We start from the raw sequence: 22,413 nt of genomic DNA on the forward strand, positions 1-22,413 counted from the left end.
TGATGAATTGAGGGTTTTACCCTGCAGGGCTGTCAGGAGCCTTCAGAGAGCTGGTAGGTGGCTGTAAGTCCCCAGGTCTCCTCTTTGGGGCACAGTTGCCTATCCCCACAAGCTGTGTTTGGCACGTACCCAGGGCCAGGGGGCTGGGCCGTAGCTCCTGAGCTAAACGCCCGTGTGTGTGAGCAACCTGGGTTTTTCAGCAGCGAGTCCCAGACCGTCCCGTTGGGAGCAGTTTGGGGGCCGCCAGCAGCTAGAGCCCAGGGAAGAGACCTGCCGTTTGGGGGTGGGAGGGGAGGTGAGAGGTCGTCGCTAGCTGGCGTCCTTGGCTTCTCTCACTGGGTCTCAGTCTCGGGGTCTCAGCAACTACAGAACTCTCTCTCCTTTCCTTCCTTCACCTGCCGCCTCTGCTTCCGAAATAAGAACCATTTGTGTAACACCAATACTTAACTTAAGAAAGACATGCATTATGTGGTTGTAATCAAACCTGATGCTTTCAGATGACCTACTTACATCTTCAATGTGGAAAAGATTAAGAACAAAACAAATTCATCTAAACTTCTGGGCAATCAATCCCAGTTGACTTTTAAATGTAAGAATGGAATTCCAAACACTTAACACATTCAGCTATATGACAGAAAGTAAATCTATGGATATGGTATTTTGTGAATGATCTTTTAAATAAAAGAAAACCTTACGTAATATTTAATGCTCGCCTTTATTTTTGACTTCTTTCTAGCTGCTCTTAACGAGAAGTTCACACCCTTATTAAATTGGGGAAGCGCTGTCCGAATCCGGTAGAATGTACTGCGACCACAGGAGAGAAGCATCTTGCTCTTGGAAGTTACAGGATTAGCGAAAGCAGTTTAAAAGCTAGCGATGATTAGAAATAGGACGCCCAGGTTTTCCTACCCACCCCCCCCCTTTCCTCTCATTTCCTAAAAATGGCAGTTTTCTGAACAGAGGCCTTGCATGCAGTGTGGCCTTAGTTTTTGATTGGGTAAAGGGACTTTCTTCCTGAAAATGGAAGAAATCAGGTGTTTGCACAGCGTGTGCATGCTTTTAATAACTGCTGATTTGGGGGGCACGTGGGTAGCTCCGTCGGTTAAGCGTCTGACTTCAGCTCAGGTCATGATCTTGTGGTTTGCGAGTTCGAGTAGCGCATAAGGTCTCTACTGTCTGCATGAAGCCCGCTTCGGATCCTGCGTCTCCCTCTCTCTCCCCCTCCCCCACATGTGCGCGTGCACGTGCTCGCTCTATCTCTGAAATAAACATTAAAAAAAATAATAACTGCTTATTTTTAGCAGAAGTTCTAGATGCTCTTTGTGGCCGTGGCGGGTGCTACTTCGTGGCAAGCGGATCCTGTATTTTTGGGAGCCGCCGCTGCGTGGTTTTGTGACCCAGGGGACGCAGCGCAGAGCTGGGCCCTGTGTCAGGTGGGGGGTGGGGAGACCCGGCCAGCAGGGAGGGTGGAGGAAGGCCGGGCACGTGCAGAATTTGCTTCCTGTGAGGTGAGCCTTGACTGCAGCTTAACTAACCTTCAGGGGGAGGGCAGGGAGGGTGGACACTGTTCTGGTTCCTGGACGCGTGGCTGTCACTTGGACTGCTCTCCTGCCAAGACCAGGGGAGAGGACGCGGCACTTGCCTGTGTTTTCTTTAAGGGGTAAGGTCCCTGCGACTGAACGCTCTGTGCCCCATGTGGAGTTGGACTGGTGGCCAGGCTTGAAACCCCACTCGATAAGGCTTCTAGTAGTGTTGTTGTTGTTTGAGAGAGAGAGAGAGAGAGAGAAGGGTGCAAGTGAGCAAGGAGCAGAGAGAGAGGGAGAGAGAGAGGAATGGGGCTCCCCTGACTTGGGGCTTGAGTTTACGAACCATGAGATCGTGACCTGAACTGAGATCAGATGCTTTACTGAGCCACCCAGGCACCCTCGATGAAGCTTCTTTCCAAAGGTCCCTTGGATCCCACCTTCAAAAGGCCTGTGGAGCGCTCAGACCCTTGAAGGGGGTCATCTGGGTCTCCAGAGGTTTCCCTGGAGCTTTCTCCCTGCTTCCCTCGAGATGTCACTGTGACTTTGTGGGCGTTTCTCTTGACAGGCACCTGTTCCTTGGCCTGTAGTACTAAGTATTACTGAAAACATTTTAGTATCTGTCTCCTCTAAGTAACTGAATTAAGAGAGGAAGGCACATCTTTTCCCAAGTAGGCACCTAAATAAAAGTTTATGCCAACTATGAATGTTCTGGAAATAGGTTTAGTGTAGACAGACAGTTGATCCCTGGTTTCTCTCTCTGCATTTCCCCCCCCTACTTATTCTTGAACTGCCTTCAGAGAAACAATTTAACGGAGTGCCAGGTTGGGCCCTTTTAATAAGGGGCTCAGGTTTCTAAGAATGTTCTTCTTTCAGAGCCCATTTTGTCAGAGGCCAGATTGTTTCTCCAGGGCTCAGGAGAGAAGTTTGCACGGCAGACTTCCAGAAGCCGGGGCTGCCCATCTTGACTCAGAGGTCTTAGCAGGAGGCAGAAATGGCGAGGTCAGGAGGTGTGCATTTGGGTCGAGGAGGAAGATGCTGGAATTGTTGCCTGGCATCCACACTCGACTCAGGATTCTAAGGAATGGCCTGGTTTTCTTGTTGAAGGAGGCTGCTTGGTAGAGAAGTTAGTTGAGAGCAAGAGCTTGTTAACAGTAACCCGGAAAGCAGTTCCTGCTTGAGACTCACTAGAAACAGCATTCCTTTGCTGTGCAGTGAGACTGCTCTGTGGCCCCGAGGGATTCTTACACCTGTTCGTTTACTTAAAAAAGAGAGAGAGAGAGAGAGAGAGAGAGAGAGAGAGAGAGAGAGAAACTGTCTATTGTGGGGCTCGAACTTACAACCTTGGGATCAAGAGTCACCTATTCTACCCGCTGAGCCAGCCACGCACCCGTTTCTTTTCATGAGTATTACCTTAAATACTCTCTTGTTTCCCTCCACCCTCTTCTCAGATTCCACATGGCTCCTGAGGTCATGTGGGGCCACTAGCCTGTGCAAAGATTGGTTTTTGAATGTTAACTGCAGTGGGACCTACCGGGGCCCGGTGTCATGTGTGTGTGTGTGTTTGTGTGTGTGTGTGTGTGTGTGTGTGTGTGTGTGTGTGTGTGTGTGTGGCACCTATCGGTCTGGTGGAGAATGGGGTGGGTCTTGCCAAGTGGACTTCTTGCCAGTTTTCTTTCCGGGAAGTCGGGAGGGGAAGCCGACAGGGTGTCCCATCCTGGGATCTCTAAAGGATCCTCCATACAGGATAGCAGTCCAAGGTGCGTCACAGGTGGCCGTCACCTGGTGTGCCCCACGCTCCACAGACCGGGTTCGCCAGACGAACAGCCATGAAACCGCAGAGCTGCAGGGAGACCTAACGGATGGCCAGTTGCTTGGGCTGGACCCCCTCGTGCGTCCTTGGGAGCGTCCGGCCGGGGCCTCCCCGCATCTGCCTTTCAAGTTTTGATGAAGAGCTTTGGTCTGTCCTTTGCACTTTCTTGGCCAATCTTGAACAACGGTGAGACGTTTGATACTCACAGGAAGTCAACAGGCTTATAACATCCTTCTGAGAGGCTTCCTTTTGCAGTTTGTTGTCATGAACATGAACCAAAACGATGAAGACTATACTTAATTATAACCTACTACTAATCTCTTCCCCCATCTGTAACCACCCTCTAAGCGTAAAATACCAAATATACAAATAAAAGCAAAAACTGTTTCACGATGGCGGGCTCTTTGGTATGCAGTTTGGGGACCAGAGAGAATTGTTTCCTGTACCTATTCTTTTGTTCTCTGTCGGAGACAAGGTAAACGTTAATAAAATTATTCATTATTACTGGCCTCGAAGCTTCTCTTTTTGAATGGGATTGGGAGGGAGGGAAGTCAGAGCAGCTTTTCAGGTAGCCTAGAGACTCCGTAAATAGCACCAAGGTGCCTTGGAATCGGTAGGGTCTTTCTCATGCATTATATTCTTGAAACTAAGAGTGTGCTCAATAGATATTTTTTTATTTTGAGAGACACAGAGTGTGAGTGGGGGAGGGTCAGAGAGAGAGGGAGACACAGAATGGGAAGCAGGCTCCAGGCTCTGAGCTGTCAACCCAACGCAGGGCTTGAACTCAAACATCATGACCTGAGCTGAAGGCAGCCGCTTAACCAACTGAGCCACCCCGGCGCCCCTGGATATTTTTTCAAGGTATTCTATCAAAATATAAAGAAAATGAAAAGACACGTTAAAGACTAAAACAAAAGATGAGGGGTGTGTAAAGAATTCCTGCAGGGGCGCCTGGGTGGCTCAGTTGAAGCATCAGACGCTTGGTTTCAGATCAGGTCATGATCTCACGGTTCGTATGTTCGAGCCCTGTGTCAGACTCTAATGCCGGTATGGGGCCTGCTTGGGATTCTCTCTGCCCCTCTCCAGCGTGCTTCCTCTCTTTCTCTGTCAGTAAATAAATAAAAAATCTTTAAATATGTATATATATACATGTAAAGAATTCCGGCAAATTGTCCAGAGAAAAACCCAACAGAGAAGGAAGGTGTTAACAGGTATTTCGTGAAAGAGGAAGTAAGGCCAAAAAACGATGCTCCGCCCCACTAGCAATCCTGGCATTCCTTGTAAATCAAGACCGCGAAGAAAGAAAGTACCGTCGTGCACCCCATTCGAGTGGCGCACGTCATGAACTGACAAGCCGGTTGCCTAGAGGGTTTGTGGTCTCTCGTGTTACAGATGAGCATGTAAGCGGGTGGTCACTTTGGGAATGAACTTGAATATCGAATTAACCTTCCCCTCCCAGGTATGTACCCCAGACAGATCACACGGCAGCAAAAGCTGCGTTCGGATGATGGAATGAAGCCTAGGCGCGTGTGGATGGATCACAACGACGTGATAGACGGGACCTAGGCCCGGGTGTGGACAGACTGCAATGGCGCTTTTGTTAGATTCGAAGCCCCTCAGAAATACTTGCAGATGGCAAAACAAGCAGTCGCTTAGGTTGGGGGAGGTGGAGGAATGTGAATAGGTGCCTTTGGGGAGTGAGTTCACAGCCAAGAGTAGGTGTCAGAAGGCTGGGGAGGAGGAGTGGAAGGGAGGCTCTTTTGCACCTTAGGCTTGGGGGTGGCAGACACACTGGCTCCAGGGGTTTCTAGAACGTGCACACTTCTCAAGGTGCTTTCTCTGTGGATAATCCATAGCTTCCCATCAGCTTTTAGTATGTCTGTGACCCCAGGTATGTTTGTGACCCCAGGGGCGCTTGGGTGGCTCAGTCGGGTTAAGCCTCCAACTTTGGCTCAGGTCATGATCTTGCAGTTTGAGAGTTTGAGCACAGCATCAGGCTCTGCACTGGTGGTTCGAAGTCTGCTTGGGATTCTCTCTCTCTCTCTCTCTCTCTCCCTCCCTCCCTCCCTCCCTCCCTCCCTCCCTCCCTCCTCCCTCCCTCTCCCCTTTCCCTGCTTGTGCTCTCCCCCTCTTACAAAATAAACTTGAAAAAAGAAAAAAAAGGGGCTCAGAGAGGGTCTGAGCTAGGTCCCACCGCAGATTGACCTTAACACCTTACCAGTGGTTGGAGGTCACTTCTGCCATTGCTAAGGCCTGAGACAGAAGCCAGGCATGTAGGACGATAGCTCCTTCCCATTGGATGTGTGAGGTTCTGTCCGTCTCTGCCAGCTGGAGACCCCTGGGTAGGGGCACGGTCCAGGGATCGATGGACACCAACACCGGCTTGTCCCAGTTGTCTGAGTGGGGCTCGGGCAGGTGGTCCCAGCATGGAGGGCCGCTGGCACACAGCCACCAACCTCCCTGCACTTGTGGGTGGTGAGAAGACGACAGGCTGGAGATTTGGGATCTGGGCTCAAATCCAGCATAGCTTCCATGGGCCTCCAGCCTTCTCTGCCTGTGACATCAAAGGGGCCAGTTACCGTGGGAACCAAATGAAGCATGGCCCAGCGGGGAACAGGGGAGTATGGCAGCACCCGCACAGGCACAGGCCTGGGAGTCAGACGGACTTGGCTTTAGTCCCGGTGCCACCGTGCACTGGGATGGGGGACAAGCTCCTGGCGTGAGGCCCCAGGGATCTCCCACATCAAGGCTTGGCCGCTGCACTACCTATCTTCTCCACAGGGTGGCAGCCGCGGGCAGCCCTGGCCCCGGCCTGGACGGGATGGGCCGAAAGAGAAACCAAGTCTCTGGCCAAAAGGGGCCCACGGGACCGGAGGGCCTGGGCTCTGAAATTCCAGACTAATGGAGGCTTGGGACCCTGGTGGGTTTCCCTGGGGTCTCCGAGCGGGGTGCCACTACCAGTTCCATGGCCTTAGGCAAGTCAACGCCCAGTAACAGAAGGCACCCAAGCAACCTGTGCATTTGTGGGTCCCCCAGGAGCCAGTGTGGAGTCCCTGAAGTGGACCGGGTATAGGCATGGGGGCAGCAGCCGCGGGAGGGGTCTCCGGGAATCAGGGCGGGGGTGGGGGGCCGTGAGCCGTGGCTCCCGGATCATCTCCGCCCTTGTGTCCTCCGGCTCACCTCCCTGTCCTGCTGCTTCTGACGCCTATGGCGGGCGGGCTGCAGCGCTGTTCTGTCTGCCCCAGCGCACACCTGCCGTGCGTCCCTCTGTCCCACGTTCCACGGGAGCGTGCACGGTGTGTGCGCGTGAGAGCGTGTCTCATTCCCTGGGACTCTCGCTCCCTGGGTGTCTCTCTCTCGTTCTCCCTCCCTCTGTGCGTCTCTGAGAGTCTGCGGGTCTCTGTGTTGTGTGTCTGTGTCTGTCGGTCAATCTCAAGCTCAGGCTCTGCCCGTCTCTGGAGGAGAAAGGACACTTTGTACGTGTGTATGCATGTGTGTGTCTGTTTCTCATTCTTTCCCTGCCTGTGTGCCTTTTTCTGTGTGCTGCTCCCTCTCGAAGTGTGTGTGTGTGTGTGTGTGTGTGTGTGTGTGTGCACCCCACTTCCTTCTTTCTCCCAGTCCCTCTGTGTATGTCTCTTCCTCTCTGTGTGACTTGGGTTTACATGTGTGTATTTTGTGTGTGTGTGTGTGTGTGTGTGTGTGTGTGTGTGTGCTCTCTGCGCCTGCTTGCGTCCGTCTCTCTCTCTCTCCCCTTGTCCCTCGGCGTCTCTCCCTGTCTCTGCGAGTGTCTCTGTGTCTCCGTCTGTTAACAGCAGAGCCTGTCCGGCAGAGCAGCGGATGTGTGAGGGATGATTCAGGGGCTGACAGGAAGCCCGCTGCCTTGCCTGCTGCCCGCCAGAGTCTGTGGCGTTGGTGTCAGCTCGGGCAGGTGTGTGGGCTCAGGATGAAGTGGCCGCAGTGAGGAGCCCCCAGCTGTCAGGTAAGTCTTGCCCAGGAGTGCCTGGAGCCTGGCCCAGGGCCAGGGGTCCGGAGGCTGGCTCCCACTGAACTCCCCATGGGGGCAGGAATGGCCCCACTGGCCCAGCGGGAGTGCTGGGGGGGTCCCGCCGGGTGGGGTGGGGAGATGCCCAGCCTCTGGGCCCTGGTCCTGCCCTGGCGCCCCTGGCTGGGAAGTGCTCCCTCCGGGACCCTGCGGCACCCTGTGGCACCCAGGCAGCCTGTTCTGGCCGCCTTCCCACCCTCGCCTTCCCCAGCCCAGCCTACGGGGGCCTGGGAAGCCCCTGCGGGTCCTGTCGCTTCCAGAGACCGGTGAGGGGCCAGGCCCACGAGCCCTGGTTTCTCCGTCCGTAAAATGGGGCTGTAACATCCCTGCCACCGGGCTATGGGAGGACGGGTGGGACTCCACAGGCAAGCGTGCCCAGGGCCTGCCTCAGGCCAGATGGAAGCAGCCCTCCCACCGCCCCCACCCAGCCCCCAGCCTGGCGCTCCAGCTCTCTGCTGTCTGCGAGGTCGTAGGCCCTGGGGTCACCATCCCCCCCCCCCCCCGCCCCCCGCCGGCCTTGACCTTGGCCGTCACCATTCCCCACCTCTGCCCCGGAACAAGGGCTGCCCAGGCCCCCACACTGGCCTCCTGAGCATTACGAGCCTCCATTAGAGGCCCCTGGGTTGTCCTTATCTGAAGGCCAAGATTACATGGGAAAGGGAACAGGCACCAGACCAGAGCCCAGCGGATAAAGCCTTCCCAGGGCCCAGAGCCGAATCTCTCGCTCCACTCCTGCCCCCTAGTCTGCCCTGCCGCCCTGGTAGGCCTCAGTTTCCCCATCAACGGCTGGAGGTAGGGCTGGGAGGCTGGGACACTGAGGCTTGGCCTGCCCGGCCCTGAGGGCTTTCCCACCGAGGGCTGAGGGCTGTTGCAAACCTTGTTCATCTGAAAACTGCGCACTTCCCTTTGTGCTATTTTGGCCACAGGCCGCCTCGCCGCCCCACCCCACCCAGCCCTGCCTGCCCCTTGGGGCCCTCCTGGGGCCCCTGGGCCTGCCTCTCCTGGGGGCTCAGCCTCCTCCCCCAACCCTCATCCTGCGCCCGCCAGCTCGCAGGGCCTGGGAGGGAAAGCCCGGCGGAGGGCAGATCTGCTCAGTCCGGGGGGGCCTCTCTTCGAAAAAATATTTCATGCTTCTTAAAAATAGAATTGTAAGAAAGGGGTACAGGAACGTGGCCTTTGGAGCCAGCCCTGCCTGAGCTGGGGTCCTGGTTCTGCTGATGGGCTCGCTGGGGGAACTCGGACAGAGTGCCTGCCTCTCTGGGCCTCCCTCTCCTCCTTTGGATGAAGGGAGCTGGCATCTCCCAAGTGACACTTGGTGCGTCTGTGACAACTGAGGGGCCGGGCTGGATCCCAGCCTGCCCTGGGGTCCCAGCACGATGGCCCCCGTGGGGCGGTGGAGGGGGGCTCAGGCCGGTGTGTCTGGGGGACCAGGCGGGACGGTTCTGGTAGGGTTACCCTGCACTATTCACTGCAACACCCCCGCCCCCAAAAGGCTGTGGCTGCCCCTTCCCGTTCCGTGGGGACCCTGATGGTGGCGAGTCGTGGTTGTCATCCAGCTGTGTCCCCCAAGCTCCCACATTAGCACCTCCGAGCACCATCTCGATGCTGGGCCTCATGTGACACACCTGAGGGATGTGTCATTCTTTCCCCTGTTGTAGAAGGGCCGCCGAAGGCCAGTGAGGCTGGGATTCCACAGCAGAGGCAGACACACGCTGTGTTCTCGGGCTCCCCCCCCTTCCCTCAGCCAGTGCCAGGGGGACGGGGGTGGGCCAGGATGCCCCCCCACCCCGGCCCCGACCGTGCTGCTTGTCCCCGGACAGCCGGGTCCAGGAAGCAAGAGGGCGCCCTGGTGGCCAGGATGCCCTGCGGTCGAGGGTCCCCCTTCCCCTGGACGGCCACAGAGGTCAGCAGGCCAGGTCCTGGGCCTCCGCTGCCAGGCCGCAAGAGCACGAGTGAGTTCTCTAAACCAGCCGCCAGAAATAAGACCCTTAGCACGCTTCTCTTCCGGAAGCCCGGCCGGTGAGCCAGACTGTTTATCATCTGCCGAAAGTGCTTTGAGGAAGGCACTGCGTCGATCCCCATTTTGTAGATGAGAAAACCGAGGCCAGGAGACAAACAGGCACAAGCTGGAGTCCTCCCTCCACGACCAGGTGCTCCCAACCCCACACAGCCTGAAGTGCCCTGGGGCGGGCGGCCCAAGGTGGGGGCGGGGGTGCGGGGAGGAGGTTGTGCAGGCCGGGAGGGCAGCGCCCCGGCTCTGAGAGGGCGGGGCTCAACACGGACAACGTCGCGGGGTGGCGGGGGCCGCCCCGTCGTGAGATCTGGCGACGCTCGTGCTCCCACTGACTCACTCGGTGTTTGGGGAAGGAGGGGTGGCTTCTCCGTGACGGCCCCGACGGAGGCTCGGTGTGGCGTGGAGGTTCCTGGTCATTTTTGCCACAAGGGTGGAGGCAGCCCGGAGAGGCGAAAGGGACCGCCGGTCGCCGCGCTGTAGGCCTCGGGGAGCCCAGGGCAGGAGCCGGGCGGTACGAGGCTCCGCTTCTCCCCCGGCCTCGCCTTCCCCGGCTGTAAAGTGGGGAGAAGCCCTCCTCCCGGGTGGCTGAGGCAGGGGGAAAACAGGTGTGCACAGGTGTGGGCTCCGCGTGCCCGCCCTGGGGCAGGGCCCCCTCGGAGACGCCCTGTCGCCCCCTCAGCCGCGTCCCCCGGCCACTGCCAGGAGACCGTCTCCACGCTCGCGATGATTCTTCCCGGAAACCCCCTCAGCAGGGCACTCCCCGGGCCCCCGTGTGTGGCTGCCCGTGGCTTCGCCAAGGACTGGCAGTCCCAGCGTGGCTCCGCGGCTGGGACCAGCCACTGACCAAGCGGTGGCCCGAGGCCAGGCGGGATTCAGAGCCTCCTCACCCCGCAGAGTCCGCCTTCCAGCCCCTGACGCTCCCGGCACCTCCCGCCGCCAGCTGCAGCGGGGGCCCGCCAGGCCTCTCTGCCCCCCGCACCCTTCTTCCCCTTATGCCCTCAGGACCCCCCTGGTGCTTAAGGAAAGGAGATCCCACTCCTGAAAGGGGCCGAGAAACGCCCTAGGCTGGGTGGCGGCTGCCGGGCTCTGGTGCCGAAGGGGCCGTGGACCGAGCTCAGGAAGCAAAGCTGGGTTTACAGGAGGCGACAGGGTAGAGCCAGACTTAGGGCCCCGAGGCTGGAGTTTGAGTCCTGACTTTTTACTTTGCAGCTGGGATCTCCAGCCTCAGTTTCTCCTTTCTTCCTTCTCTTCCTACCTTCCTTCCTTCCTTCCTTCCTTCCTTCCTTCCTTCCTTCCTTCCCTTCCTCCCTTCCTCCCTTCCTTCCTTCCTCTTTCTTTTTTCCTTCTTTCTTTCTTTCTTTCTTTCTTTCTTTCTTTCTTTCTCTCTCTTTTTCTTTCTTTATGTTTATGCATTTTGAGAGAGAGAGAGAGAGAGACAGAGCATGAGTGGGGAAGAGGCAGAGAGAGAGGGAGACACACAGAATCCGAAGCAGACTCCAGTCTCCCAGCTGTCAGCACAGGGCCCAACGTCTGGCTCGAACTCACCAGCCATGAGATCATGACCTGAGCCAAAGTCAGACGCTCAACCGACTGAGTCACCCAGGCGCCCCTCCGGCCTCAGTTTTTGTATTTGTGAAACGTTGGGAGGGCAGTTGTGTGGATTAAGCAAAGGCATATATAGGGCATATGCACATGGTGCTGTCTGGTCCCCAGAACCTTCCAGCACTTACCAAGTGTCTGTGATGGCCCTGGGGCCAGGACTGCGAGTTTGGGGTCAGATGAGGGAGCAGGGTGGTCCCAGGGCTGGTTCCAGCCTGACCCGTTGCTAGGGCAGGGAGGGGAGCCGGTGCTCCCAGGGCCTGGGCTCAGCCGTGGGGCTGTCGGGACAGGGGGTCTGGAAATCCGAGGGTGTGGGGCTGGGCAGGACCCTGGAGGGGCGGTCACGGGATGATCCACGTTGCAGCCCCGCAGGACGAGTGGCTAGGAGCGGACATGAACGTGGACGCCGAGCTGCTGTGGCCGGGGGCGGCCCTGCTGCTGCTTCTGGGGACGGTGGCCAGCCTGTGCGTGCGGTGCTCCCGCCCAGGTAACAGCGCGGCGGGGGACAAGGGCGTACCCAGACCTGGCCGCGCTGGGTGGACCGAAAGACAGGCTTCGACGAGGCGGGGATGAAACCCTAAACCAGCCCTGAAGACCATGAGTCTGGGTCACTGTGGGGCTTTGGTTGTGCTGGGTCAAGGGGTCTGGGGCAGGGGAATGCTCTGGAAAAAGGGTGGAGATGTGCTGTGCTGCCTGCAGCGTGGACCTTCATGCTCTGCTCTCCCAGAGAGCAGACACCGTATCAGTGACAGGTGGCCCGCGGCGATTGGCCGGCCATGTCCCATGTCCCATCTGGGGCCTGCCCAGGGCACAGGGGAGACAAGATGGGGGGATCTCAGAGCTCAGTGCCCACCCCAGCATTGGGACGCTTGCTGATCTGGTCTTGTTCTTGCAGTGGTGAAGAAGTCTGAGAAGATCTACGAACAGAGGAGCCTGTGAGTGCTTAGGTGTCCCCAGCCCAATTACTTGGGGTGCCCTGGCTGTGGGCCTCCACAGGGGCAGCCCCTCGGGTGTCCCCGCCCCCCTTCCCTCACCCCTTCCTGCCTCCTTCCTCCAATGGGTCCCGAGCAGTCCAGCCTTGGGAGGAGGGACAGCCTGCCTGCCCAGAGGTCCTCCCCTTGCCCCCAGCCCAGGGAGGCCGCTGTGCTGGTGCTGGGGGCGGACATGAGTCCTGCCCTCCTAGGCCACGTGGGGAACCGAGACCGGGCGCAGAGCAAAGCAGGGTACAGGTCTCCCCTGGAAGAAAGGCTCACAGAGCTCAGAGCTCCAGGAGGATGTGGGCGTGTCCTGGGGGGATCAGGAGGCCTGCGGGGGGGGGGGGGGGGGGAGGATCTGAAGAAAGAAAGAAGGTGAGAGGGGACATTCCAGAGAGAGAACAGTGCGGGCCGTTGCCCACCGAGGACCGGGGCGGACACAGTCTTCTGGGGCTGAGGTGGCAGGTACAGGCCTCTCTTGAGAGACTTGAGCTGGGCGAGGGGGCGGAGGCTGTGGCCTTTGTCCTGAGGGCCCGGGGGAGCCACAGAGGAGCCGGAAGCAGGGAGCTAGGGGGAGAGGTGAAGCGGGGTCATTGACCCCAGGCCGGATGGCACTTCGGGGACAGGCGAGCGCTGGGAGGGTCAGAGGTGCCGGTCGCTGCAGACTGGGGTGTGGCCCAAGGACAGCCCGGGTCAGGAGGGCAGGGGCCACTGGTGTCCTTACGCTGAGCAGGAAAGTGACAGACGGCGGGCCTGGGCTGAGACCCAGGAGAGACCCCCTGCACTGAGACCCGCGTGCACACGTGTTCACGGGCCGGCGTGCCCACTCACACCCACACGCCCCCCGCATTCTTGCTCATGCGTGTGTTTCTCACACATGCGGCACCGTCTGCCGGCCCGGGGAAGGAACTCACCTACGACTGCAAACACACGCTTTCTCATTTCCTTTTGCAACTGAAAAACCACAATGAAGTTTGAAAATAGAGTGTCCCCATCCACACCCAGCCCTGGGCCCAGGACTAGACTCTTCCTGGCTTTTTTGACCACTTATTCCCCTGCATCTCCAGCCCACAAGCTCCACAGGGGGTGAGGGTGGGGTGGGGGACCTGGGCCCCGCTGGTGCCTCCCACACCCCTGCCCCAAGGCAGGCCTCCTCCGTATCTCCTGTCTCCCTTCCTCTCTCAGTGCCTGCCCACTCGGGGCCCCTGACTGAGTTAGAGCCAGAAGTGAAACTTTGTCATGGTGGGAAGTGGAAACTGGGCCTGGACAGGAGGAGAACCCACTTCACTTGGGTTCCATCCTGCCAGCCTACGTGAAGTGACCGCCGTGTGTTCCAGGCTCAGCTCCCGTGGGAAGCCATGCCTGACTCTCTCCTGTGGAGTTAGGACAGCCCTCCTAAATCAGGCACCCTGACCCCTCAGCCTTGCAGGAGCTCCTGGAAGCCTGGGCCAGATACCCATTCTGGTCCAGAGGAGGAGCCCTAAAGGCTTTAATGTTTAGCCAACCTGCCCTCCCACCCTTAGTGGTGGCTTCTGCTCTCCAGGGAGCTTCATGGTCCAAAATGGCAACCAAAGCTCCAGCCCTCATCTCTGTGTTCCAGGCAGTAGTAAGAATGAAGCACCAGGATAAAAAGGGTGCACCCCTGTTGGCAGTGCCTCCTTTAAAGGCGTTTTCCTGGAGGTCCCAACAACCTTGGCTTGCGTCTCATTGACTAGGGCTTAATCACAGGGCCATGCTTAGGCACGAGAGAGACTGGGAAATACAGTCTTTTAGATGGGCCTCCATAAAAATCAGAGATCCGTTTCAAAGAAAGAAGACACGGGGTGATGGCTGGACACCTCGCTGTGTCTGGCTTTGAAGTCACCTCACCAGGTATTTGGGAGCAAATGGTGGGTTGGAACATCTCAAAAGGGGCTGAAGTTACCGTCGGTTGAGATCTCTGAAGAGCCACCTGACCCTCACCGGAGAATCTCGGGGCCGCCTCCCCAGCCCCACCCACAGACCCTCCTGACCATCTCCTGGGTCCCTGGGGAGGCCGTGGAGACAGGTGGCTCCAGCCTGGGGCCGTGCGAGAAGGGTGGACAGCCGGCGGGCAGGGTTGGGGAGCAGTCCGGAGAATGGGGCATCAGGGAGCCCTGGATCACTCTCACCCTCGTCTGTCCCTCCCCTCTCCGTTCCTCGCCCCTGTCTGTCCATCTCTCCTGTCTCTCTGTCCCTTGGGCTGTGGGAGGCCATGCGCTGGCTCAGCACAGCTCCGTGTGTTTCCAGGGAAGAGAATGCACAGAACTTTGCGGTGGCCCGGACCTATTCCTGTGAGTCCCCAAACTGAAGGGTCCAGGGACTGGGCTCAGGGTTGGGGGTGTCCATATCTGTCCCCATCGTTCTGAGGTGGTGGCCAGGCCTGATCTGGTGGAGTGAGGGGCCTGTAGTGGCAGGCTGGTCTGGGGGTCCAGCCAACACCCCCTTGTCCTTCGCAGTGGTCAGGCAGGCCTGGCCAGGGCCCCTGCTGGACACAGCCTCTGACGTGGCACCGACAAGGTAGGCCTAAGCCCCCGACCCCAGGCCCAGAGGGGTCACGACCCCATAGGAGGTGATGGGAAGGAGGGTCCCGCGGTCCCCACCTGGCTGAGCTCCGGCCAAGACCTCGCTTCCTCCCTGAACCTCAGAGCCCCAGAGTTGGATTCTGAGGGCTCCACGAGGGGACCATGGGGCTGTGGTTCACAAACCCCAAGGCCTCCTCCCCACCCAGCCCTCCCCAGCCCCTCCCTTCCCCCTTTCCTGCAGGAAGGACAAGCTTCTGCGGTTCTCCCCCAGCGTCGAGGGTGAGTGGCCCTTAGACACAGGGTGGGGGCAGGGGTGAGGGGGGACTGAGACATGAGGGAGAGGAGGGACTGAGACACAGGGGTGGGGGCGAGGGTGAAGGGGGGACTGACATGTGGGTAGTGGGGGGGGCCCCTGAGGTGCTGGGCCAGGAGGCCTGGGGGGAGGGGACAGAGAGCAGGTGCAAAGCTACGAAGGTAGGAAACACTTGGGTCTGGAAGGCCCTTCCTTGGGGGTGGGAGTGGGGCCGAGACGGGAGGAAGCCACGAGCCCGCCTTTCTTCCAGATTCTGCGTCCTCTAGGTACCTAGAGAACTTCAGCAAAGGTGAGTGGCATCCGGGGAAGTGGGGGCTGCGGTGGGGCCCACAGCCCGGGGCTCAGGCCTAATTCTCACCTCCTCCTGCAGGAAGCAGACGAGGATCTGATGGAGCCTTCATGTGAGTGGTCTTCTGCGGGCCCTGGCCCCTCATCCCCGCCCCCACCCACCCCTGCTTTGAGCTTCCCCCTTTAGGAAGACTTGCTGCCCCGGAAGCCACTGGCCCAGGCAGGCTCTGCCCCTCGGGTGGTTATGGCTTTGTGGGGACAGGGACATGGCCCTGCTCTAGGGAGGGTTTGTCTGGGGGACTCATCCCGCATCACCTAGAGACAAGTTCCAAAAACCCCAGGGAGGAAGGGCCCTCAGGGATGTCTCTTCATCTCACAGATGGGCACAAACTGCTCCCCGGGGAAGAGGGGGACGAGTCGGGATGGCTGGAGCCAGGCTGGGTGGCTCAGGGACGGAGGGACCAGGGGAGAGCCTGGCCCAGCCCCCACGAGCCCCCGGGGGAACAATATATTGGAACAGCCCTGGCCTCACTGTCCCCCGTGATGCCCCCACCCCAACCACCCGCCTACCCAGCAACCGGCCTGTGTCTGTGTTCTCTTGCCAGAGACCCCATCGCCACGCACTATTACAACTGGGGGCAGTTCCAGAAGCCCTCGGAAGGTGAGGTGGAGGAGGGGGAAAAGGGGGAGGTGGGAAACTTCAGAAGCCACGTTCCCCGGGCCAGAGGCGGTGGGAAGAACGTGGAGGAGGAGGCTGGGCCTAGGTCTGGACGGATGGCGGAGTCGGGGAGCTCGGGGGCCAGAGCCCAGGAGCGCAATAGGGAAGGGACGTGTGGGAGGCACAGAGGGGACAGGGTGGTGGGCCGCAGAGGTGAGGGAACCAGAGGGGGAGCTGGGGGCAGAGGTAGCGGGGGAGGCTGAGCCCCCGTGTCGTGCAGGCCCCCCCCTCGGGACTGGGCAGCAACCGACGGGTACACGTGGGACCTCGGAGAAAGGCTCTGGGCGGGGCGGCCGGGCTGATGGACATTGAGCCCTGCGGGCTCTGAAGATGCCAGAATCTTAGGCCCTTAACACCTTTGGTTCACAGAAGAAGAAACTGAGGAGCGAGGGAGGGCAGTGCCTGCTGAGAGGTGCTCGGGTCTGGGGCTTGAGGCCAGTTCCTGCATCTTGGCTCCTGCCTGGGCCATGCTGGGGGGTGGGGCCCGTGGTGGGTAGAGAGGAGGGTCTTCTCCCCGCCCCCTGCACCCACCTCAGCTATTCTGAATAAGGGAGGGGCTCCCAGAGATGAGGGGGGCCCCATCTTTGACACAGATGGATGCAGGCAGTGGGCCAGCAGTTAGAGCTCAGCTTGCCGCTGACGGGGGCCATGAGGGGGTGCCAGGCTCTGATAGGCCTGGGGTCGCCCTGCCCCGCCCAGAGGTACTGCTTCAGGACCAGCCTAGGCCCGGAGCCCGCCTCTCCGTGGCCTCCAGCAGCTCTCCCTGCCCCTCAGTGCCCGGTAGCAACGGGCCTCCCTCCCTCCCTCCCAACTAGCCAACTGCCTGATTGCAGCCTGAGCCCTACTCCCCCCTCCCCGGTGCATTTGGGGGGGACCTCAGAAGACAATGAAGGAGCTCAGGGTGGCGGCTGCCGAAGCCAGGCCAGTGTCAATGAAGAAGCTTGTCCAGGAGAATGTTCGGGAGCCCCCCGGGGCGGGGGGTGGGGAGGTCGGTGCAGAGGCTGAGGGTTTGGCAGGACGGGTCACCTACGGAGGGAAGGCAGGATGGAGGGAGGGAGGGAGGAAGAGCCCGGCCTGCCGGGCAGGGCCGACCGGCACCCACAACCCCGTCTCCTCTCCCCGGCAGACGATGATGATGCCAATTCGTACGAGAACGTGCTCATCTGCAAGCGGAAGGACACTGAGTCAGGTGAGGCTGCCAGTCCCGGGAGCTGGCAGGGAGGCCAGCCTCCTCGGCTGAGATCCGAGGCCCCCCTTGCTCAAAGGCACCACTTGCCTCGAAACCCGAAGGTTCACCTCAGCTCCCGTGCCTTTGGATAAAGTCCTGCTCGAGGCCTGGAGGGGCCCCGGGGGTCCGGCCCTAGTGAGATGCACCGACAGGACCCCTTCCTCCCCCGAGGGGCCGCCCAGCACGGGGCACAGGACGCCTCCCCGGAGGAACCCAGGCGCCCCGCTGGCCTGAGGCCTGGGCCAGCCCCTCTCTCGGTGTCTCCCTGCAGGGGACGAAGGATCTGAGGACTATCAGAACTCAGCTTCCATCCGGCAGTGGCGGGAGTCCAGGAGGGTGGTGGGTACGTGGCTGGAGGGCAGGGGCTCCGGAGCGGTCAGCTTCAGCAGGCTTGCGGGGGAGCCTGGCCTGGGAGGATCAGGTGGGCGGGGGTGGGCGAGGGAGGGAGAGTCGGGGTCTGACCCGGGAGGGCCAGGCCGGGAGGGCTCCCCTGCAGCCCGTGCAGCTGACTGTGCAGCGACGCCTCTGGCCCGTCGGTGGCCGCAGACGCCTCGAACCCCGTCGGCAGCCCCCCCACGGGCCAATCTCCGGCGAACCGCAGGGATGAGACTGACACACTGTTGAGTGTGGCATTTCCCGTAGGCTGTTTCGCAGCCTCTGGGGGTCTGGGCCCGAGCCTCTGGCGGCGGGGACGGGTGTGGGTGTGAACGTGCGAACCGGAACTGTCTGCCCCGTGGTCCGCAGAGCAAGGCCCGAGGGAGGCGTCCCTGTCGCTGGCAGGAAGCCCGGACGAGGAGCCCGATTACGTGAACGAGAGCGTGGCAGCCACAGAAGCCTAGCGAGGGCCTGGAAGGTAGGTGCCCCTTCTCCCAGGGCGGTGGGCCTCACAGGCCTGAGAGGCCCCATCCCAAAGGGAAAAAAACAGGGCTGGGGGAGCCACGTGGGGGCCCCGGAGGGGGTCGAGGGGTGGCACCCATGGTGCTGAAATGGGGGAGGGGGCTCTGTCGGGTGTTGGGACCGCGCCCCTAGGTGCTGCGCCCCCTGAGCAGCCCCTGCCCACCCCGCCCCCGGCTCCCGTGGCAGGCCCGGCGAGGGGACAGCTCCACGGCAGGCACAAGGGCCTCAGGCTGTTGTGGGGGGTCCGGCCGGGGGTGCTGGTGAGCTGTGGGGTGACGGGGTGGGCCCTGGGTGGTCTCCGCAATCCTGAGCGAGTGACTTCACCTTCTGGGACCGTTTCCTCGCTGGCAAAACGGTGCAACTGGGACACGGCATGTGAGGGACACAGGGACAGGGGTGGGACCTGGAGACAGAGGAGGGTGCCCGTGACGGTCGTGGCTGGGCCGTGCGAAGCACCCGCTTGGTCAGCCAGCGTGGGGCTGAATGTTCCCACGTGCCCTCTCGTGGTGCCCCGAAGGCACAGAGAGCTCAGCCACTGCCCCTCCCCCAACCATACCTCCTAGCACCTGCCGCGGGCAAGTCGGCCTTAAGCGCGGCAGACACAGTCATAAAATCCACTCATGGGTGCCCGGCTGGCTCAGTCGGTGGAGCGTGCAACTCTTGATCTCAGGGTGGTGAGTTCGAGCCCTACAGGGGGCGTAGAGATTACTTAAAATTTTTACAGCTTTTTAAAAAATTTATTTATTTATTCTTGGGGTGGGGGGGCATGAGCAGAGGAGAGGCAGAGAGAGTGGGAGAGAGAGAGAGAGTCCCAAACAGTCTCCACACTGTCCGTGCAGAGCCTGACATGGGGCTCGAACTCACAAAGCATGAGATCATGATCTGAGCCGAGATCAAGAGTTGGACGCTTAACCGACTGAGCCACCCAGGTGCCCCTACTTAAAAATAAAACCTGAAGGGAAAAAAAAAAAATCCACCCAAATCCCTGACGGTTCAGGACTTACACTCTGGTGGGAGAGATTTCACAGATGGCTGTAGGCTGAGAGAGGAAAGGAAGAGGCATGTTAGGGGGTGATAAGCCCTGTGGTCGTCGGACTGGGGCAGGCCAGGGCAGCTGTGGGGGCTCCCTCCTCGCCCCGCTGGGGGAGAGATTTGCAGGGGGGCAGCGGTGCGCCCAGAGGGTCTGACGATGGGGAGGCGCGGCCAGCCACGCGGCCTGCACCTGGGTTTTCTGGGATGGGAGAGGGGGCGGCCTGGGAGACTGGAAAGAGGATCCCCGGATGCTGAGGAGAGAATGGAATTAAGGGCACAAGACAGGGAGTGGAGAACATTCCGGAAGTTCCACTGCAGAGTGGGGAGCGAGGGAGCAGAGAAGCAGAGACGCGGGGCGGGAGCCAGAGTGCTGTGGTTTCTGAGCTGAAAGAAATGATGCTGTGAGGTAGGTTAGGGTGGCAGAAACGACATAGTGGGTTCAGGATTGGGGTCCAACTGCGGCTGGATGGAACCTTTGCGTCCAGCATCACGTCCGGCACAGGGGGCCGAACTCCACGGTGGCCTGGAGGCTGGAGTGACACGATCCCTGGACTCGCATTAGCGGAAGGGCTGTGCCAGGCGAGGCGGAAGCAGGGCTGAGTTAGAGCAGACGCTCTTGGCAGGTGCCTTCTGGGTGGGCGGGGAGAGGACGCGCCTTGAAGGTGAGCGCGGGTCACAGGGCAGAGGGCGTCCCTGTGCGGGTTAACCCCAGCCGGGCGGCATCGATAAGCACAGTCAGGATTTCCAAGGGAAGGAAGGCAGCTTGATGGGCGGGCTCAGCCTGCAGGGCAGGAAGGGGGCTGAACGCTGACCATCTCCACCCATCCTGCCCCTGCCCCTGACCCAGCCACCCTGGGGCCGAGGGAACAGAGTGCTGTCGAGGCAACCCTTTTCCTCGTAACAAACCTTTTCATCTTCGTTCAAGGAGCCGAGGGGACCACCAAGCTCAGAGGACTATTCACCGCCTCCCCAAAGGTCACTTCTCTGACTTGCTCAACCGCTAGACCCCCCACGGTTACTCCTGGGAGACGCGCTGACACGTCTGAGGACCATCCACCAGGCCGCGGGGGACCGGTGGGGAAAGGACAGTTACAGGTGGCATCACCCCCTACCCCCCGCCCCCGCCCGGCTCCCAGGGGAGCCCAGAGCCCCTGCCGCGATCGGATGTCAAGATTCAGGGCAAGTTGCATCCCTGTCCCCACATCTAGAACATCGTGCATCACCGGTACTCCTGTGCTTTTTGCTTTGGATTCAGGTTCCAAAGTGCTAACCAATGCCGGCTGCTGGGCTCTTCCTCGTGGTCCATAAGCTTGTACAGTTAATTTATATAGGTGGAGCCATATTTAATAATCCACATCTCCGGGCAGAGATCCGGTCTGTCTCGCCTCCTAGAAGCATTACACGTAATTTCAGCAGAGTTAGGGGAGCCCCGGCGCTCCTTTCTTTGGGCCTCGGTTCACTTGGAAGAAGTAAGGCTGCAGGGAACTTCGCGCAGCCCGTGGGGACGTCTGCTGTGGACAGAGTGCGTCACGTTTCCCTAGGAGCGGAGCCGCGCGGCCGAGCTGATTGGGCAGAAACACAGCTGTCTCACGGGAAGGGCAGGGGCCCAAAGGGACCTCCCGAGTCAGAAAAGCCACAGCCAGAGAAACGAGATGCTTCCTTCAACTGAAACATCCCAATAGACCATTTTCATTTAAAAGTAGCAATTCTCATGTCTGCTTTCTCTGCTTCATGCAAAAACCTTCTAAGGAAATGAAAGTCTTGCTTCATGGAAAGGGGCCTTGCCCCGCCCCAGGCCAAGGTCGGGGGATGGAGAGAGAGAGGGTGTGCTGGGGACAGGGACCTGGTCACAGGGTCAGTCCTCTTTCCATAAGTTAGTGCCACAGGTTGGGAAATGAGAAGGAAAAATGACAACAATCGTTGGCCACTTGTTACTTCCCACCCAGGAGTCCTGATCTCACAGGCTCAGAAGGAGTGGGGTGCGGTGAGGGCTCCGGGCTCCACGGTTGCTGGGTGTGGGGAACCTTCTGGACCTGGGCCTCCCCCCAAACCTCACAGGGACTATGGAAGCTCCAGATGAAAAATAAGATGGAGAAACTATGTTTTTCTAAAACCTCACCTTGCAGGTTTTGAGGACCTTAATTCTTTTTCTCCCCTAACTGGAGCCCTAAGCCAAACAGCCAGTTACGTGGGAGCCTTCCCTGTATCATTTCAGTGTCCCATTCAACGCTGTGGCCCGGGCAGGTGACAAACCTTCCTGGGAGGAATGGCAGAGTGGAAGGGAGCTCTAGAGCCGCTGTGGCCAACCCTGGGCCAGGAGAGGATTTAAAGAAAGGCTCATGGGCTTGCCCGGCTGTTCCAGCACCATCTGTGTTTCTGCGGCAGTGGGGACACAGGAGGCAAGCTGCCGGGACCCTCTGTCCTCGAGCCCACAGGGCAGGAGCCAGCATGGCACACAGCTGTTTTCTTTTTCTTAAAAAAAAAAAAAAAAAAATTTACGTCCAACTTCGGCTCAGGTCATGATCTCACAGTTCATGGGTTCGAGCCCCATGTCGCGCTCTGTGCTGACAGCTCGGAGTCTGGAGCCTGCTTCGGATTCTGTGTCTCCCTCTCTCTGCCCCTCCCCTGCTCACACACTCTCTCTCTCAAAAATAAGTAAAACATTTAAAAAGTTAAGTTTGGGGTGCCCGGATGGCTCAGTCAGTTAAGTGTCTGACTTCGGCTCAGATCATGATCTCACAGTTCATGGGTTCGAGCCCCGTGTCGGGCTCTGTGCTGACAGATCGGAGCCTGGAGCCTGCTTCGGAATCTGTGGTTCCCTCTCTCTCTGCCCCTCCCCGGCTCACACGCTGTCTCTCTCTCTCTCTCTCTCTCAAAAGTAAATAAACATTAAAAAAAATTTTTTTTTTAAGTTAAAAGTTTAAGTCGGATGCTTAATCAACCAAGCCACCCAGGCACCCCAACACACAACTGTTCTCAATGGAAGATTTCACATGAGACCACCAATCACAGGAGCTGAGTCACCCCCAACCCCTGTAACACATCAGGGATTTGCTTCAACCACCGGAATGGGGGAGGGTGGTGGGAACACAAGAGGACACAAGGATGGCCCTATGTTGGTAAAACTGTTAAGATGGGTGGTGGATATGGGAAGTTCACTGCATCATTCTTTCCACTTACGTACAATTGAGATTTTTTATAATTTGAAAAAAATAGTACCTTGGGGGGGGTGGTGGGAACAGTCATGCAAATTATTATAAAATTCCCTGGGGATTTCTATGGCAGCATGCACACATAGGATACCCAGTAACACCGTCCCGTGATCGCTGCCCGTCCTGCCGAAGGGCCCGCTGCCCCAGGCTGTTCTGAGAGGTCTGTCTCCGTAGTAAATCACAGCAGGCTTCTGCAAGAACTGAGATCAGCTTGGTC

At 59.1% G+C, this 22,413-nt stretch overlaps 1 protein-coding gene and 1 long non-coding RNA gene across 3 annotated transcripts; one reads left to right on the forward strand and one right to left on the reverse strand.

The window, feature by feature from the left end:
- Positions 1-2,226: 2,226 nt before the first annotated feature.
- LOC122210214 lies at positions 2,227-6,038 on the reverse strand. Its single transcript, XR_006197973.1, has 2 exons — positions 5,555-6,038; positions 2,227-2,634 (listed from the first exon to the last, which is right to left on the reverse strand). It is a non-coding gene; the product is annotated as an uncharacterized LOC122210214 (long non-coding RNA).
- Positions 6,039-7,066: 1,028 nt separating this feature from the next.
- On the forward strand, positions 7,067-20,683 carry LAT2 (linker for activation of T cells family member 2). Of its 2 annotated transcripts, XM_042921847.1 has the most exons (14): positions 7,067-7,315; positions 9,390-9,528; positions 11,356-11,478; positions 11,887-11,926; positions 14,234-14,277; positions 14,443-14,503; positions 14,750-14,787; positions 15,072-15,110; positions 15,192-15,222; positions 15,715-15,770; positions 16,954-17,016; positions 17,327-17,398; positions 17,800-17,908; positions 19,910-20,683. In XM_042921847.1, the coding sequence occupies exons 2-13, from the start codon at positions 9,468-9,470 to the stop codon at positions 17,892-17,894; spliced, it is 723 nt and encodes a 240-aa protein (XP_042777781.1). In that variant the 5' UTR covers positions 7,067-7,315; positions 9,390-9,467; the 3' UTR covers positions 17,895-17,908; positions 19,910-20,683. The 2 variants fall into 2 exon arrangements, with proteins under 2 accessions (XP_042777781.1, XP_042777782.1); XM_042921848.1 differs by lacking the exon at positions 9,390-9,528.
- Positions 20,684-22,413: the final 1,730 nt, after the last annotated feature.

The sequence above is a fragment of the Panthera leo genome, chromosome E3, assembly GCF_018350215.1.
Source record: "Panthera leo isolate Ple1 chromosome E3, P.leo_Ple1_pat1.1, whole genome shotgun sequence".
NCBI lineage: Eukaryota > Metazoa > Chordata > Mammalia > Carnivora > Felidae > Panthera > Panthera leo.

Bases quoted from the DNA above. Each gene is read 5' to 3' on its own strand.
- LAT2 (XM_042921847.1), top strand. From the start codon at position 9,468: ATGAGAAAACCGAGGCCAGGAGACAAACAGGCACAAGCTGGAGTCCTC. The intron at 11,927-14,233 runs GTGAGTGCTTAG...GTGTGTTTCCAG, and splicing joins ATCTACGAACAGAGGAGCCT to GGAAGAGAATGCACAGAACT. The intron at 15,111-15,191 runs GTGAGTGGCATC...CTCCTCCTGCAG, and splicing joins CCTAGAGAACTTCAGCAAAG to GAAGCAGACGAGGATCTGAT.